The following is an 18,266-nucleotide window of genomic DNA, read 5'->3' on the forward strand; positions in this document are numbered from 1 at the left end:
AAGGCAAAAGCATGTTCTGCCTGGGGCATCAGTGCTTAGCCAGCAAATTAAGAACAAAGAGAACTAGGTCAGGACACCACTGTGTACTAAGCATGAAGGAAAAGGGACTGACTAGAACTGAGATGGAGTTAGCTCCATTCCCCTAGAAGACACTTGGGGAAAAGTGGGAGGATGAAGAGACACATCCTCTAGTACAACTTTTGGGGGACTCATCATCAAAGAAAAATGAGTCAGGAAATGAAAGGTAGGAGAATGAGGGAAAAAGACCAAAATAAACCAAAGATATAAAAATATAAAAAGACCAAAAATAAACCAAAGATCTCAGGAAGAAGATAGCTCAGTTAAAAAACTAGATCACAAATAGAATAAATTGACAGGCAAGATACTGACATAGGGGAAAATGGTACCAAGACATTTAAATGACTTCAAATATCTCTAAATAAAAACTCCAGATGAAACAGAGAACTCTGCGGTTTCCCAAGAGAGAACTGAATATCAGCAAATTTTCTCAAAAGGTTTAAGAGAAATAAAAACCCTGAAAGAAGTTTAAAGGGAACAAAATAGTAGAGTTTATGTCCTGCACAACAGAAATAATTATTGGCAGTGGAAATCTGGATTGGTCCATCCAAAAGAGAAAACAGGTGATTGGGATAAAAAGAAAATACCCATGCTTTTTGTGGTAGCAGAGAATTAGAAACAAAGTAGATGTCGATCAATTAGGGAGTGACTAAGCTAACTATGTTACATGAATTTAATAGATTATGACTGGGCTGTAAAAAGTGATGAATTTATGATAAATACAGAGAAGCATGGAAAGAAGCAAACTGATACAAAGTGAAGCCTCACAAGAAATCTACATATACACAATGATTACAATAATGAATATGGAAAGAACTACCACATAAATGAGTGTTGTAAAACTGCAAAAACTAAGTATGGCCCTAAAGAAGAGACAGGAAAAAGCAACTTGGGGCCCACTCTTTTGCAGAGTTGGGGAGTATATGAGTGTGGAACACTGCATGTATTTTCAGGTTTTTTTGGTGTACTGATCAGTTTTGCTAATTTTTTCTTCTTTTTTCTTTTCTTAAACAAAAATCTTTGTTAAGTGGGAAGGTTCTCTAAGAAGGGGAAGGGTTATAGGGAGAAATCTAAGTAATGTAGAAATAAAAGATTCTAATATTTTTTAAAAATAAAAGTTTTAGTAGATACAAAAAGTAGAAACTATTTAGAAAGCTCGAAAGGTATTTGTGTACAACTTACCACTGCAAGCTGTGTCCTTGAAGCTACCGTATGAAAAACTGCAGGCATCATAAGAGATTCTTCAACTTTTAATTCCATGTCATTTTCTGCTGAAAATGTTGTTTTGGGAATAGCAGGCGGCCGGTCACATAAGATCATTTCTTTGTTAAACAGAAAAATTGGATTTGTGTCCTGTATTTAAAACAATATAATATTAAAGTTCAAATACATTATTCACAGTCCTGCCCAACTTTAAAATTATGATTGTATGACTGCTAACCAAATGGTTTACTAGCATATGGATACTTCATAAAGTATTTCTTTTGGTTTTATTTCTTCCAAACTCCCTATACTGCCACAAAAATATCTTTTATTCGCCTCAAAATAATCTAGGATCCAAGTCTAAGAATTTTTAGATTCTAATGTGTTTTCTTCTCAAATGAAATGTATAATAGAACACAGGTATATACTTACTGTCCCAGCACTGTAAGTGCATACTCTTCGATCTGAGGCCATACATTCTCCTCCATTTACTACCAGTACCTGCTGGTGAATTGCAATCTTATATTTGCTTTGGATTGCATGTTTAAGGTCTGCCACACTAAGAAAAAAATAACAGTTATTTCATAGTTGCCTCAATGACAGAGGTTTATCTTTCACAAATAAAGTTTATAAAATGTAAAGTGATTTATGCCAGAATTCAAGTTAGGGTAAGTTTTATTAAACTGTAAAGTCTCAGAAAAGTACAAATCATATTATAACAATTACAAGTTACTACATACACACTGACAAGTAAAAATTTATCTTCAGTAAAAATCTTGAACTCATGAAGCAATCACATCTTTTTAAATTTAACAACAAAGAACTATTTACTTTAAGATAACAAGATCTCCTCAAAGTCTGGTGTAAATTGTAATATACCACAAAACTGATTCCAATGGTCTATGACAATTAAGCCAGCTTTAATTTGGGGGCACTCAGGAAATGAACAACTCCAAACCTACTCTGTAGTCGATTTCTCAAAAATTCAATCCTTTTGGCTTTTTTTTTTTTGGGGGGGGGGAGGAATTTCATAAACAACCTAAAATTTAACCAATCTAATTTTTTTCAAGATTCTATTCATTAAATAGATTCTATAATACTGAATCTGTAGCCTGTCTCTCTCAATCTGGGCTCCTCTAGGTTCTAACATGCCAGCTCTTCCCCTAATCCTCCATGTTTGTCCTTTTCCAGTCCTTTAGAATCTTTCAAATTCCTCATGATCTTTCAAATATCACAAACAATGGCTTAGCATTATCTAAAGGTTTGGGTTTTTCCAATATCCTAAGATATAGTGCATCTGAATTAGGTTATATCTGGACTAGGTAAAAAGAACAGTCAAATGAGAATAGTCTTATGTGTCGAGTTATTAAACTCACCATTAATCATTTCTGATTACACCTTTCTAATCTCCTTGGCAGAAAAAACAAAATAGGAATTGGGTATCTCTGCTCCATACGGACTGTTTATGATTATCCCAGACATCTCAATCTCAAACCTCCTAGTTCCCCTACTATAGCTTTTTAAAAAAATTTTTTTTACTCCTGTATGTTTCCTTGCTATCAGTTCATCTCACAATCCTCATCTTTTGGACCATTTCCCATTTTTGTATTCATGCCTATTAGCATTTCCATCCTCTGTACAGCTCTTTTTAAAATTTAAGTTGGTTGGTTCCCTGTACATCTACAAGTCTCTTGATACAACTCTCTCCTTTCTCATCACCATAAATGTTTTCTAATGTCTTAATAATTTACTTCTGGTGACCCTCCCATTTTTCCTGTACTAAATTCCTGTATAGAAGTTTAGGCTACTGGATCATACCTTTCCTTTCAGTGAACTCAATTCTTTTTGGAATCAATGCGGTAATGAATTCTTGAAGTACCTACAAATAGGCACTTATAGGTCTGCCCAAAATAGAAACAGTAGTTGGGTCCAATAATAAACTGAATATCAACTTTACAAGTATCAGGCTAGGTAGATACAGTATACTCATGACCATATTGTTTGGTAGCAGGTGTTAAAATTTTTTTGGCCATAGCAGCAACTCATGAAGCCATCTTCTAAAGTTTTAAGAAACTGTAATGAAATTACATCTTTTTGAAGCATTAAAATAAAGCATTCACAAACCATAAGCAAAATTTATCATACTTCATCAAAATGTGATTTGGAAACTTTAGGTGCTAAACTTATTTAAAAAAAACAAAACGAATGGTTTCATACCTGCCAAGCATACTCTTATTCAATAATGGGATTGGGGGGAGGGGGAACACTAAGAGAAAGGTAAAAGAAGGGAATAAGCATTTATGTATAACCTACTATTTTCTTTTATTATTACATACACATACACACACGCAGAATTCTGTCAGTAAAATATTCTCACGTTTGCACTGCAAGTTCAGTGTCAAATGTCAGGGTGGTTCCAGTGTTGACCAAAAATACATATAACTTCATGATGATTTCTCTGGATTCTAGGAGTTTATGTCTCTCCCTCTGATATGGTCATTTAAGAACTAAAAAGAATTTAGAAACAGGGACTAATTTTAATATATAGCAGCCATCAACCATGTTAAAGACTATAGAGAAATCAAGGAGAATGAGGACTGAGAAAAGGCCATTGAATTTGACACCTAAGTGATTTTAAGTAGTTTTTAAGAAGCATTTTAATTTTACATTTATTTTTAATATTCTTTTCTTTGTAACTTTAGAGTCCCAAATTCTCTCTCCCTCCCACCTTCTCCCCAAACCCACTGAGAAAGCAATATAAAAGTAAGCAATTGTACATGTGAAAGCATGTGAAACGCATTCCCATATTAGCCATATTTCCAAAAAAATAAAACTATACATATATCACAGTCACTGAGAAAAAACATATTATTAGAGCATATCTACACACACACACACACACACACACACACACATACACACACACACCCCAAGGTGATTAATACTGAACTATTTAACACAAAAGTTTAGAACATGGTAGTCATACAGCCAGAAAGGCAAACTGTTATGTGGAAAATAAAGTAACACAGCAGCATGAATTTTTACTATATTTTCACTATATACCATATATACAAATACTCTTACTCAGTGAGCTTCAATAGTTTTCTATTACCTTTAGGATCAAATAAAATCTCATTTCTTTGTCATTTAAAGTTCCTCATAATCCTGACCTTTGCCATCTTTCCTCTACACATTCTATGATACTGTTATATCAGTCTACCTGCAGTGCCTATATCAGGATACTGCATATATCTCTGTTCATTTTACCATCTCTGAAATGCTGTTTCCTCATTTCCATCTCCTGGGGTCCCTTCAAGTCTTAGCTTAAGTACCATATTTTACAAGAGTCTATCCTTTCACATTCTACGGCTAATGTCTTCTCAGAGATGACCATTTATTCTGCATAGATCTTGTATTTATCAAGTTATTAGAATACAAGCTCCTTGAGGGAAGAGGCTGTGTTTAACTACCATTTAAAAAAATATTTTAAAAATATCCCCAGAACTTAGTGTTGTGCCTAGAAGTAATATAAATCAAACTAATAGCTTGGTCTTCTCTAGGTTCAAGAAGGGACCCCTCTAGGACTGTTAAGGAATTAATAACAATTTCCCTAAAGTATAGATTAGTTTATGTCATCCCTTTGTTTCTCAAGAGAGAGTAAAGGGGAATGAATACAGTGGTGGGAAATTAAACCTTTTTTAAACAAGGTTTCCTTGTAACTATTAAAAAAAACAACCCAGTGGAACATATAACTTTAATCCAGCTCTAAGTATAATAATAATGATGTTTCTATTACAGCAAGTAAAATATTTAACAACTTAGTTTTTAAAAATTCACTAAACAGAGTCAGTTGCAAAGCATTATGTAGGGTCTAGGAATGGGAAGAAAATAAAGCAGCTCCTGGCCTCGTTGAATTTAATCTATCATAAATGTCTCTAAGTTAAAGATAAACTAAGATAAATAAAACAAAAAAATCTATTTATATGCCAACCAAATACTATGTATAAAATTAAAATTTAGACTTACCTTCAGGCACTATTAAAGGGGCTACCACGTTTCTTAACTGTAAGAGACTAAAAACTGGTGTACGCTTCCTTTGCTTGATATTGGCAAGAGAATGACATTACTGTTCAAAATGAAATCTGGTGACCTAGAAAAGAAAATATTTTTGGTTCATTTATTAAGAAACACCACATATGCCCAATGTCCATATCTCTGTAGAAGATTCTAGGGGGCAAGCTAGTCATCACAGCTCCTTACCTAATGTAAATCAGTTTTTAAGAATTTTCCAGTTACTATGTTAGGCAAAGACACCTGTAATACTTGTAAGTCACCAGAGACTTCCAGGTCACATGACAAACAAGGAGGACTAAACATTTTTTCTGATCCTCATGACCTCTCAAACATCTCTATGGGCAAGAGTTAAGCAATTGCAGGTGCATCCAGTCTAAGAAAACAAGAACCTTAATGAGTCAAGAACTCAATAAATGCAATCATTCAGCATCCTATCACCAACAAGCTGCCTCTCTAGCAGAGTAGGCTAACTTATAGGATCCATTCAGCAGTTCACTTACTGCTGCTATATAGTCTACATCAGCACATCCCCTAGCCTTGCTCTCATCCCACTATTCTGTGGCAATAAATAACAACTCAACTTTGCTTAACCCCTTCTGAGGAGGAAGTGGAAGTATAGGAAAGCAAAAGAAGTATGCTCTCGCTGGAGGCAAAATGTGTGCTGTCAGAGACCTAAGAAACAGAGGGAAAAGGTAACAGAATGTGCGTGTAGCTCCATCAGGCCTGAAAGAAAGAGGACTGGAATCCAACTGAGCCCAGTTTTGTCCTCCCAGAACTTATGTGGGGAAGAGATAAAGGCAAGTGAAAAGTGAATTCTCCGTCAGAGGTGGCATTTTGAGACAGCTTTTTAGTTCAACAAAGGAGAACTATCATCAAAGGAAGAGTGAGAAAATGATTAATATGGGGAAAATAAAGAAAAAAAGGGAGTTTAATTACCAAAGTTCTCAGAAGGAAGAAAACAGTGAAAAATCTTGAGCACAAGAAGATAAACCAATAGGGAAGACAGTAATAACAAAAGGCAATACTAACTCCAGAGCAACTAAATGAGTCCAAACACCTGAATATTATGAATAATCAATATCTGATGATTAAAAGAACCCAGTAGTCTCCCAAGAGTACACAACAGTAGAGAAATAAGAACTGTAAAAGAAGAATTTATGGCCTACACAGCAGAAAGAGGAAAAGTTGAGTCCACAGTGGTAAATGTCTCCAAAGAAAATTGCAAATACACAGAAGGGTCAATACTGAATAAGAAGCAAAAAAATACGATCTCTATGCAAGCACACATATTAATCTTGAAGACAGGATGCACTAGCCAGTGTTCAGAATCATAGGTCCCTGGGCCAGCTAGGTAGCACAGTGGATAGAGCACCAGCCCTGGATTCAGGAGGACCTGAGTTCAAGTCCAACCTCAGACACTTAACATTTACAAGCTGTGTAACCCTGGGTAAGTCACTTAACCCCAATTGCCTCACAAAAAAAAAAATCATAGGTCCCCCAAAAGAACATCTGAACACCATAATGCAAGAAATACAAGAAAACTGCCCACTCCCCCAATCTTCTAGCTCTTAGTGACACCTGCTCCACCTAAAAACACAGTATCACAGTATCTAAAGACACAATCACCTTTTTCAGGACTGGTTATAATTTTACTTATATCCTTATGACCATAATGGTTATGGTTGAATAAGAATACTACTTGATTCCAATCAGCACCTCTACAGTCTCCCTTTTTATCACCATCACTTAATAACGTCTCCTCCTTTATGTTCACACCATCATCCCAGTCACCACTCTTGACTCTTCACTCAGACTATATACCCTTGCCTCCCCATTTCTAACATGGTGCCAAAGCCTGTCAGTTTTACCTTCATAACACCTCTAACAGAATTCTCTCTTCTCTCCTCTAATGTTGTCACCTCCCCAGTAAAGTCATCACCTTACCCTTGAGTCTATTATAAAAGCTTGCTAGTTGGTCTTCCTGCCCAAGGTCTCTCCCCACTCCATTCTCTCCATCATTCAGCTGCCAAAGTGATCTAATCTGACCATGTCACTAATAATAACAAAACCAACAACAGCTAGCATTTTACATTACAAGTCTAGATATACCACTTTAGAAATATTATCTTATTTGATCCTCACAAAAATTCTGGGGGGGTGTTATTTTTTATACTCATTTTGTATCTGAGAAAACTGAGGCAGAGGTTAAATGACTTTTCCAAAAAGTAAGCCTTCAAATACACCAAGATGTTTATAGAGCAACAATGTTTCTGGTAGCAAAGAAATAGAAACAAAGTAGATGTCCATTGACTGGAGAATGGATAAACAAATTGTGCTACTTAAACGTAATGGAATATTGCTATGCTGTAAGAAATAACAAATATGATAATCACAGAGAAGACTTAAACGGACTAAGACAAAGCAAAGAAAACACACAAGGACTATAGCAATGTAAATGGGAAGAACAAAAAAAGAATATTGATTGGATTTTCTTTTTAATATGCTAATATTGGTATTAATATATTTAGAAGTATTCATCCATTGCCTCTAAGTTATCAGTTCTGTTAACATAATTGGTTAAAATAGATTGATAATTTTCTTTATTTCCTCTTCAAATATTATGAGTTTTTTCATCTTTGAAGTAATTTGGTTCTTTTTTAAGTCATTTTAGCTATTTTTATTTTACTCATTATTTTGTAGGGTACTTGACAAATATCATCTCTTGAACCTTAAGAACCTAGGGCTGACAGGAAGTCCAGGGTACCAAAGCTAGTGAGTATCTGTAGAAGAATTAACTCAGGGGTCTTCCTGACTTCAAGCCTATTGCTCTATCCTCTGTGCCCTACCTTCTTAAACTGTGGGTCAAGAACTCATATGAGGGTTGAATAACTGAATGTGAGGGTCATGAAAAATTTCACAATAGGAAAAGGTTATGTATACTTATTTTATACCTATATACCTGGAGTTATGTTAAAAATTTCTTAGGCAAAAAGGAATAATTAGTGGAAAAAGTTTAAGAAGCCCCGCTGTGCCAACTAACTGCCTTCAATAAATACCCTTAAAGAAAGAGTAATTAGAAACTAAGTAACAGGTGGATCAAAGAACAAATTATAAAATTTTATATGTATTTAGCATTTCTTCTTTTTAAATTTTTGTGCTATCTTTTAGCCCTTTGTATTTGGTCCATTTTTGTAAAAGTACCATGCACTGCTGAGAGTAATTCAGTAATTACCAGAGTGTTATCATCTCTAATTTTGTTAAATTCAGGTTCTTAACTACTTTGCTAAGATTTGTCTAGATCTGAAATAGGATACAATCTTCCTCTAAAATGTTCTTTTATACATTCTTTCACTAAATAACTGTATTTGAATGTTTGTATTTTATTTCTTTTTCTTATAAACAGATTATTGGAGTCTTCCTTTTAATACATTCTGCTAACCTCTTCTGTTTATTGTATGAATTCATCCCCTTAACATACGCAATTATGACTGTGAGTTTCCCTCCAGGAAGGAAAAAGTCCTCTTTGATTCCCACCCTTAAAAAGAGGTGGTAAAAGAAAGGGAATTTCACTAAAAACTGCTAACTCTCCACTTTCCATCTACAACTATGCTTGGTTTTAACTCTAAGGAACATGACTATGCTTTGGATATTCAATACTTTACAAAGTGCCTCAGCTTCCTCTCCTCTCTGTTTGGAGGGCTGGAGGGTAGAACAATAAACTTCTACTAAAGTTATTCTTCATAGAGGGCTGGATCGGGACTCTCCAGGTAACTCTCTACTTTCCATCTTCAGCTCTGCATGATTTGAACGTCAGGGAAAGAGATATCCTCACTGGTACCTGCTGGTGCCCTTACCCCTCAGCTTTTAAGCTTCCTTTTGGGTATTTTCTAACCCCCGTTAGACTGTAAGCTCCTAAAGGGTAGGAACTGTCTTTTTTCCTTTTAATAATAAACTTTATTTATAATTTTGGGTTCCAATTTTTATCCTTCTTTCCCTCCCCTTCCTTCCCCTGAGGCAGCAATCAGAAATGTGTTATACATGTATGATCATGCAAAACATTACCATATTTGTCATTCTGCACAAGGAAACTTGATTAAAAGAAAAAAGTGAAAAATAGCATGCTTCAGTCTGTTATATCAATATCAGTTCTTTCTTTGGAGGTGGATAGTATGTTTATCAATAGTCCTTTGGGGATTGTCTTGGATGCTTGTATTGTTGTGAATGGTCAAGTCGTTCACAGATCTTCATCAAACAATATTGCTGTCTCTGTGTACAATGTTCTCTTGGTTCTGCTCATTTCACATCATTTCATACATGACTTTACAGGCCTTTCTGAAATCATCTTGCTTTTCATTTCTTATAGCATAATAATATTCCATCGCCATCATATAACAGTTTGTTTAGCCAATTGATGAGCATTCCTTTCCAATTCTTAGCCACCACACAAAGAGCTGCTATAATTTTTTTTTTGTAAAAATAGGTCTTTTTCTCTTTTGGGGGATGTCTTCGGGATATAAACCTACCAGTGGTATTGATGATCAAAGGATATGCATGATTCTATAGCCCTTTGGGCATAGTTCCAAATTGCTCTCCAGAACAGCTGAATCTTTTCACAACTTCAACAATGGATTGGCGTCCCAGCTTTCCCACATGCCCTCCAACATCCAATAATTTCTGTTTTTGTTATTTGCCATTCTGATAGGTGTGTGGTGATACCCCAGAGTTGTTTTAATTTGCATTTCTCTGATCAATAATGATCTAGAGCATTTTTTCACATGATTATAGATAGCTTTGATTTCTTTGTCTGAAAACTGCCTGTTCATATCCTTTGACTATCAATTAAGGAATGACTTGTATTTTTACAAATTTGAAGCAGTTCTCTATGTTTGAGAAATGAGGCCTTTATCAAAGATATGTTTCAAAAATTCTTTCCCAGTTTTTTTACTTTCCTTGTAATCTTGGTTACATTAGTTTTGTTTGTGCAAAAGCTCTTTAACTTTATATAATCAAAATGATCTATTTTACATTTATGTATAAATCATGTACCCATTTTGAACCTTATTTTAGTATACAGTGTGAGATGTTGGTCTATACCTAGTTTCTGCCATACTGTTTTTCAGGTTTCCCAGCAATTTTTGTCAGATAATGAGTTTTTGTTCCAAAAGCTTGGATCTTTGGGTTTATCATATACTAGATTACTAGAATCATTTACTATAGTGTAATTTCTATCTATTCTATTCCACTGATCTACCTCTCTATTTCTTAGCCAGAACCAGATTGTTTTGATAGGAATTGTCTTTCTTAATGGCCTTTTCAGTGCTTAGCACAGTTCCTGGCTAAATGTTTGTTGTCATTCAGTCTTCTTTTTCAGTCATGTCCTACTCTTTACGACCCCAGTTTGGGGTTTTCTTGGCAAAGATTTAGAGTAGTTTGCTAGTTCCTTCTCCAGTTCATTTTACAAATGGGGAAATCGAGGCAAAGAAGTTAAGTGACTTACCTGGGGTCACAGAGTTTAAGTGTCTGAGGCCAGAGATGAATTCAGGTCTTCCTGACTCCAGACCAGGGATTCTATCCACTGAGCCACCTAGCTGCCCCTTAATAAATATTCTAATAAGATCAGTATCAGGTAAGCAATGTTGTATGTTGTTTTTCTCTTATCCTTACCAATTCTTCTTTCCAAGTTTTGAGTTTGCTTTCTTAACTTATTCCCTTACTTATCCTGACCTCTCTGCTAGAATCTCTCCCCTCTGTGCCTCCTTAGTCTCTGTCCCCTCATATCTCCTTTTCAATTTTGATATAGTGCTATACTAAAATCTGTCTTTGAGGGAGTATGGGATGGGGATTAAATGTGTTCCCTTTTCCTTTTTCCAAGTCACACAAAAGGGAAGAAAATGGAGGGCACAATTCCCCTTCCCCCCATGATTGTATAGTATTCATCTTATGAACCTCTTATTAGTGATTTCTGCCCCTTTACCTCCACAAGTCTTTTGCCCCTCCCATCTTTGTCTTCTAAAACCATTAAAACACAAGTCACCTTCAGACTGTCATTTTTAACTTCCTCTGAGTGAGTCAAAGATATTAGGGTTCATAAGACTTATATTTTCCCCTCTCCCCTATAAACAAGCCATGCCAATTCTTTTTCAATAAATAATTATGTGAACCTTTCTGTGCTTCTCTTTGTGCCTGCATTTCTTTCAAAATATCTACTCAGTTATCATCTTTTAAATAAGAATTCTTAGAAATCTCCTATTCAATTAAAAGTTCTCCCACCCTAAATTATATTTAATTTTGTCAATAACCTGTAGGTTATTTTTTTGGTTGTAAACGTTTATCTCTCCTTTTGAAATACTGTATTTCAAGTTCTCCTCTATACTAACGCATTAGCTGCTAAGTCTTATGTAATCCTTGGTACTTGGACTTTCTTTTTTTTTTTTTTTTTGGTGAGGCAATTGGGGTTAAGTGACTTGCCCAGGGTCACACAGCTAGTAAGTGTTGTGTCTGAGGTCGGATTTGAACTCAGGTACTCCTGACTCCAGGGCTGGTGCCTTATCCACTGCGCCACCTAGCCGCCCCTGGACTTTATTGCTGCTTGAAGTATTCTTTAACATGAAAGCTCTGGATTTGGCTATTGTTGCCATCTGAATACTTCGTGGACACCATACGAATAGTTGTTGTCTGTAATGTGGCTAAAATTCTAGCTAGTTTGTCTAAAAATCATCAATAAATTAGAAGCTTTAGCAAGAGTTTAGACTTTTAAGCATGTATTAGGGAGCTTAAGAATTTGGTGAGGAGAGAGAAAGGGGCCTATCTATCTCAGGGAGCCAGCATTTTTGCTCCACTCCCCATGAGGTCCTGAAGAGAGAGAGCACCACCCCTTCTTAGTCCCACAAGCCTCCGGTGAAAACTGGAAACATCCCGTCTACCCACAACAAGCTTATTGGCTGGTAGCTTTGATCGACAGTACCCATGAGCAAACGTCACTTCCTGTCGCCAAGGAACTGACACCTTCCAAGCCACATGGCTTGCCCTCAAGACGCCTTCTCTTCTCCTCATGGCAGAGCTTTCCTACAGTATCTCTCCAGCAGGGGGCATCACTCCAACTGTCACACTATGAAGTTCCTAAGAATTTTCATAGTGGGAGCTTCTTTCAGGATGTGTTCATTAGATTATATGGGGCAGCTAGATAGCAAAGTGGATAGAGCACTGACTCTGAAAGTTGAGAGGCCCTCCTTCACTTAAATTCAGTTCACTGGGGCAGCTAGGTGCCACAGTGGATAAAGCACAGGCCCTGGATTCAGGAGGACCTGAGTTCAAATCCAGCCTCAGACACAACACTTACTAGCTGTGTGACCCTGGGCAAGTCACTTAACCCTAATTGCCTCACCCCTCCCCCAAAATTCAATTCACTGCCAGTCATGACATCACCTTCCTATATCATGATCTTTGAAAACAAGGACAAAAAAACCAACAACAGATTTTATGCTTACTTTGGCCAAGTGTTCAAATGTCTGGATGGTTTTCATTCATGATTTCTTGAAATGAGATATCCAGTTGTGTGACCCTAGGCAAATCACTTAACCCTGATTGCCTCCAAAGGAAAGAAAAGAAAAAGAAATATGATGTCTAGAATCTATTTTGTTTGTCCATGGCTTTTTTCCAGGGATCCTTAAAATTTTTCTTTTTGTCTAACTCATTTTCATTTTCAGGTCATTCAGTTCTTGGGTGAGGCTTTTCGTTGTCTGTTTTAAGATGTTAATTTTCCTTGGCTACTCTTTCTTCTTTAGCCTTTACATTATACATTTCTTGTTTCATCTGTTCCAGGTACTCTTACAAATCCCTGTTGCTAGGGCCCCCCCCCCCAGACTTTGCTGGACTATTTGTAGTCACTATTCTATAGGTTTGTCCTATGGACTTCTCTCAATTCAAAGAATTTCCTCCTGGTATGCAAAGTTTTCTTTGGTTTGCTCATTTCATTAACCAGGGAAAATAATAATAGTGAGAGAAGAGGGTGGCACAAAGCTGAGCTCCAGTAAATCTCCACAACTGAATGGCATGGGCAGAACATGACTAGTACTGACTGAATATAGTGGCCAAAACTAGGTCCTCCTTCAAGGGACACCTGAGTTTAGCCTGTCTGTCTTTTGCCAAGTGACTAAAGACCTCCTCTGCTGTAGGTTCTGCCTGAGGTAATTTTCCCCCTGCTGTTTTACCTAGTGTCATTTCTCCTATCCTGCTGGTCTCCTGAAAAGCCTGTACTTTGATTTCCACCTAATCTATCTGAGGGTCTCTGGGGGTCCATCCATAGATTCTTGGACTGGTAAGATGAATCCATATATTACTATTATTTTTTGCAGAATGTGGATTTCAAAGCCCCACGGGGGGGGGGGGGGGGGGGCCGGGGGCAGCGTGCGGGCGCAGTATGATAGGATTAGCCTCTAAATTATAACTTCAGTCTTACCATAATCCCCTCAACCTATGGAACTTTTAGCTCCATCTTAAAAGAATTCTTAAAATCCTCTCTCAAAAGCCTGGCCCATACTTACTAGCTGTGTAACCCTGGGCAAGTCACTTAACCCCAATTGCCTCACCAAAAAAATAAAAAATCCTGGCCCTCCTATCAGAAGCATAGTCTGCTAACACTAGTTAGAGCTCTCCTATAAATTATCTCTCCCCATTTGTACTTCAGCAAGCTATTACTTCTTATTAATCAGTAATACAGATATAACCCGCTGGTTTTGGTTATCTAATTTTCTTCTTACTAATCTGGAAAGATCTCAAGACTGAAGTTATTAACCAAAATGCAGATAATATAAACAAAACTTGGTTTTGTAATCTTAATCTTCTATTTCAATTCTTCCATGGATTCATGATCACAACCTAGGTGTTATTTCTTATCCTGTGCAATTCTTGTTCATAACATGCTACTCCTATTTAAAAAAACAAACAAAAAAAAAACATTTTCTTAGGCCCACTATAGTATCTAAGCTTTCCATCTGTTGTCCCTCATTCTTGCTATGACAGGCCCACATGTAAGGACAGAAAAATAATTCAAAGTATAGGCCAATACATGTGGGACTGTCATACCAATCCAAAATTCAAACAAATATCACTACTATTTCTAAGGCATAAAACATCAAATAAATTACAGATTCTTTCTTAGAATTTACCTTTTTCATTTTTGGGAAAAGGACATGTTTTTGTGTTTCATAAAATTGACAGAGGGCACAAATTGAAAATAAATAACACAAGAGCAAATAAGGACAGTAATGATAAAGATTGTGGTCCTATGAGAAATATTCTGCCCCATTGCTCTCAAATGGTAAAATTTGGAAACTTTGGAAAGCAGGAATGAATATGAATGCTAAATTTAATAATAAAAGGCAAAAGGAAGATATCTAAAGAAAAAAAGATTTTCATTTCTTTGATGAAAATGATAGGTGAGAAAAAACGCCATAGAAAAAATGATAGGTGAACATTCATAACTTAGAATAGGAATTTTTAAATCTGACAGAATTTTAGGGGAATTAGTATACAGTGTGTCAAGGTGGAAAGCCCAAAAAGCCACAGGAGGATAAAAAAAGCCCAATATATTTGGCAATTAAAAAACTGGGCAGTTTCAGTTGAATAACAGGTCAGAAGTCAAAACTCAGAGCAGAATAAGGAGAAAGGAAGTGCAGGCAAGGATTAATAAATGGCTTCCTCAAAGAGTTAGCCATAAAAGAGAGAAAAGAATTGGTAGGAGTATACTGATTAAAATGGCTCCTAATTAACTTTAGGATGAAATACAAACTTTTTTATGTTGGTATTAAAATATCTTCACAATCTGGGATCCAGACCACCTTTCCAAGCTTCCTAGATATAACTTCCTAGACTATATTACAGAAACTCATGAAGTACCCAGCACTCCTTTTTTCACCTGAATCTTAGATTTAACTTCCCCCTTCAATGCTAAACTCAGGAGCCACCTCCTAATCCCACTACTTTCACCTTACTTAACCCTCTCTCCAGCCTCCCCAAATTATCACATGTATACAATTTACATGGAGTTATCACTCCCCACACAGTAAAAATGTAAACTCTTTAAGGGAAGGGACTGTTTTTCACTTTTTCTTTTTTATACCCTGAGGCCTGCAGTTTACATAGTAGAGACTTAATGTTTGTTGAATTCAATCTTTCTTTTTTATGCTTTAATTTTTTTTAATTATTTTTCTAAGAATTTGGATGTCCCTATTTGTGTCTGGATGGATGTAATTCACACTACTGATAAGCAGAGCTGCTTTGACCTGCGCCATTTCTGATAACCCTTCCCTAAGCAACTTTGTGGACTTCCTTTCCAGAAGGAGTTCACCATATTGACACTTAGTTTCTGAACTCAAGAAATCAACCTTCTCAGCCTGTCTTCTGGCAGGGATTTATAGGTGTACACAACCACCTTGGTTGTGCTTTTTCTTGAGGAAGGAAAACACGAGACAATAAATAGTATAATACCTCATAGCTAAAAGCAGTAGAAGGGAAAAATGAGACTTTAGTCTGGCATGCTCAGCTAATTCTGATCACTCCAAGAGCCCTTATGTATGAAATTTGAGAGACAACAAAGACACAACATAAAACCAATATGTCAGTGTATCAAGAGGAATTTTTTCCATTATTGATAACAGAACTACCACATTTGATTCTATCACTACATTACCCAATCTTTATTAAAAGGAAGTGGAAATGACAGTTAAGATGCAGAAATCAAGAAAAGCTGTACTAATTAGGAATTCAGAGAAGAAATCTAAGGTAGAGTTAAAACGATTTTAAAGGAACCCAGTTATTTTTCAGGAGACTTGGAGAGAACCTAATGAAAAAGAAAAAAAAAAATCAAGAGGCTACTGAAAGACACCATCAACTACCAATTCAATCAACTATAGCCTTCAAAAAATACGATGATGCTTCATGGAAGGCCACATTTTCAGTTTCTCCTCTGTCATGGTTTATTTCCATCATGTTGGGCTGAACCATTCCAGGTTTATCACCTATATCCCATCTCCTATGTGTAGGTAAATTCTGTCCGGGGCCCTTCTTGTTTCCCTACATACTCTACCCTGTGATCTCAACAACAACTACTGATTCTATTACCTCTATGCAAGCAATTCCTAATTCTATGTATAATTTATATATAAAATCCATTTCTAACCAGAACTAGAGACCCACAAGTTCAACTACTTCTCAAACATCTCTATCTGGATGTACCATAGGCAACTCAAATTCAACAATTCTAAACAATTCATTATTCCCCCCCCCCCAACTCAACCCTTAACCTAATTTCCCTATTTCTGCCAAGTGTAACCATGCCTCCAATTAGCCAGGTTCTCAAGGTAAGAGTCATTCTCAACTCTTGTCATTCATCCCTTAGAACTCAGCTTTATTGGTTCTACCTACTCAACACTGCTCACATTGGCTCCCCATAATCAATGATAAAATAAAAACTTACTTATAAAAATAAAAAAGACACATTCACGGAAGAAAATTTCCAAAACAGCTGGACTTTGTATTCTCTACAGTCAATTGTGATAGTAAAGATTGGGTTTGCTTGGGGGGTGGGGGGGTGGTGCCGCAGCTAGGTGGTGCAGTGGATAGAGCACCAGCCCTTGAGAGTCAGGAGGACCTGAGTTCAAATCTGGATTCAGACACTTAACCATTACTAGCTGTGTGACCCTGGGCAAGTCACTTAACCTTCACTGCCCGCCCCCCCCCCAAAAGATTGATAGGATTCAGTCCACATGGCAGCAGTATATCCACACTATAAGGATTGCCTAAAGACAGGTAGGTGGCACAGTGTACAAAGTCTCAGGTCAGGAAGACTCATCTTCCTTAGTTTAACTATGGCTTCAGACACTTACTGTGTGCCCCATGGCAAATCACTTAACCTTGTTTGCCTCAGTTTCCTTATCTGCAAAATGAGAGGGAAACAGCAAACCACTCCAGTATCTTTGCCAAGAAAACCCCAAATGGGGTCACAAAGAGTCAGACAAACCAAACAGGATCTCACATTTAGTTAAGGTTTATATATTGTATAGAAACCATGTCTGATCACCATCTATGCCCTTTTCAATTATTCTACAACTATCACTGCAAACCAAATATAGGTGTCACATTTTCCTTTGATTCTTAAGTTACCATGGCCCAAGTTCATGAACCAAATAGTCACCTTTATTAGGCTGTCCTCAGAAAGCAAACTTACTCTTACTGAAATGGAAATATAAAAGGAACATGATGAAATTCACAACTAAGAGGAAATAAAAAGACAAACAGTAAGAATATAAACCACCCAAACTTAAATTAACAAAAGTATCCATTTTTAGTTTTCTGTATATTGGAATGCTCATTTTAATTTTGTGATTAATACATACCAAGAAAAAAAATTTTGTGACAGATTTGGGAGATAGTAGTCCTCAAGCAAAGAACTAAAGACAATTTGTTGGGTCTGCTCTGGAAGGGATTATAAAAGTACTAGATGCTCTTTAAGGTGCTTCCAACTCTTATTCTGAAAAATGCTTTAAGTAAAGTGAACTGAATTGTGAGACTAAAATGAGACATTTTCAGATACGGCCAATGTATGAATTTATTCTGCTTTTTTCTTGGAAGGACTTTTATTCAGAAGGGGAAGGGTTAAAGTAGGCGTTTATATAGCACAGATTATGTGCCAAGTGCTTTTTACAAATATTATTTCATTTGATCCCCTAGAAACCCTTCGAGGTAGGTGCTATTATTATCCTCATTTTACAGATGAGGAAACTGAGGTAAAGAGATTAAGTGAATTGCCCAGGGTAAAACATCTAGTAAGTGTCTGAACTCAGGTCCACCGAGTTACCAGCTGCCACAATGAGAGAGTATTATAATGATACAAAAATAAAAGGATGTCAATG

General features: G+C 36.4%; 1 protein-coding gene across 3 annotated transcripts in view; it reads right to left on the bottom strand.

The window, feature by feature from the left end:
* RB1CC1 (RB1 inducible coiled-coil 1) overlaps positions 1–18,266 on the bottom strand; it is a 94,460-nt gene that overhangs the window by 62,717 nt on the left and 13,477 nt on the right. For 2 of the 3 annotated variants that reach the window (XM_043988219.1, XM_043988204.1), the window contains exons 2-5: positions 5,308–5,431; positions 3,659–3,788; positions 1,714–1,840; positions 1,261–1,431 (exon numbers count right to left, since the gene is read on the bottom strand). In XM_043988219.1, the coding sequence (XP_043844154.1) occupies positions 1,261–1,431; positions 1,714–1,840; positions 3,659–3,729 (369 nt within the window). In that variant the 5' untranslated portion in view covers positions 3,730–3,788; positions 5,308–5,431. Of the gene's footprint in view, positions 1–1,260; positions 1,432–1,713; positions 1,841–3,658; positions 3,789–5,307; positions 5,432–5,541; positions 5,561–18,266 lie in introns of those variants that run through there. The other variant, XM_043988211.1, reaches the window with a different exon arrangement.

The sequence above is a fragment of the Dromiciops gliroides genome, chromosome 1 (assembly GCF_019393635.1).
Source record: "Dromiciops gliroides isolate mDroGli1 chromosome 1, mDroGli1.pri, whole genome shotgun sequence".
NCBI lineage: Eukaryota > Metazoa > Chordata > Mammalia > Microbiotheria > Microbiotheriidae > Dromiciops > Dromiciops gliroides.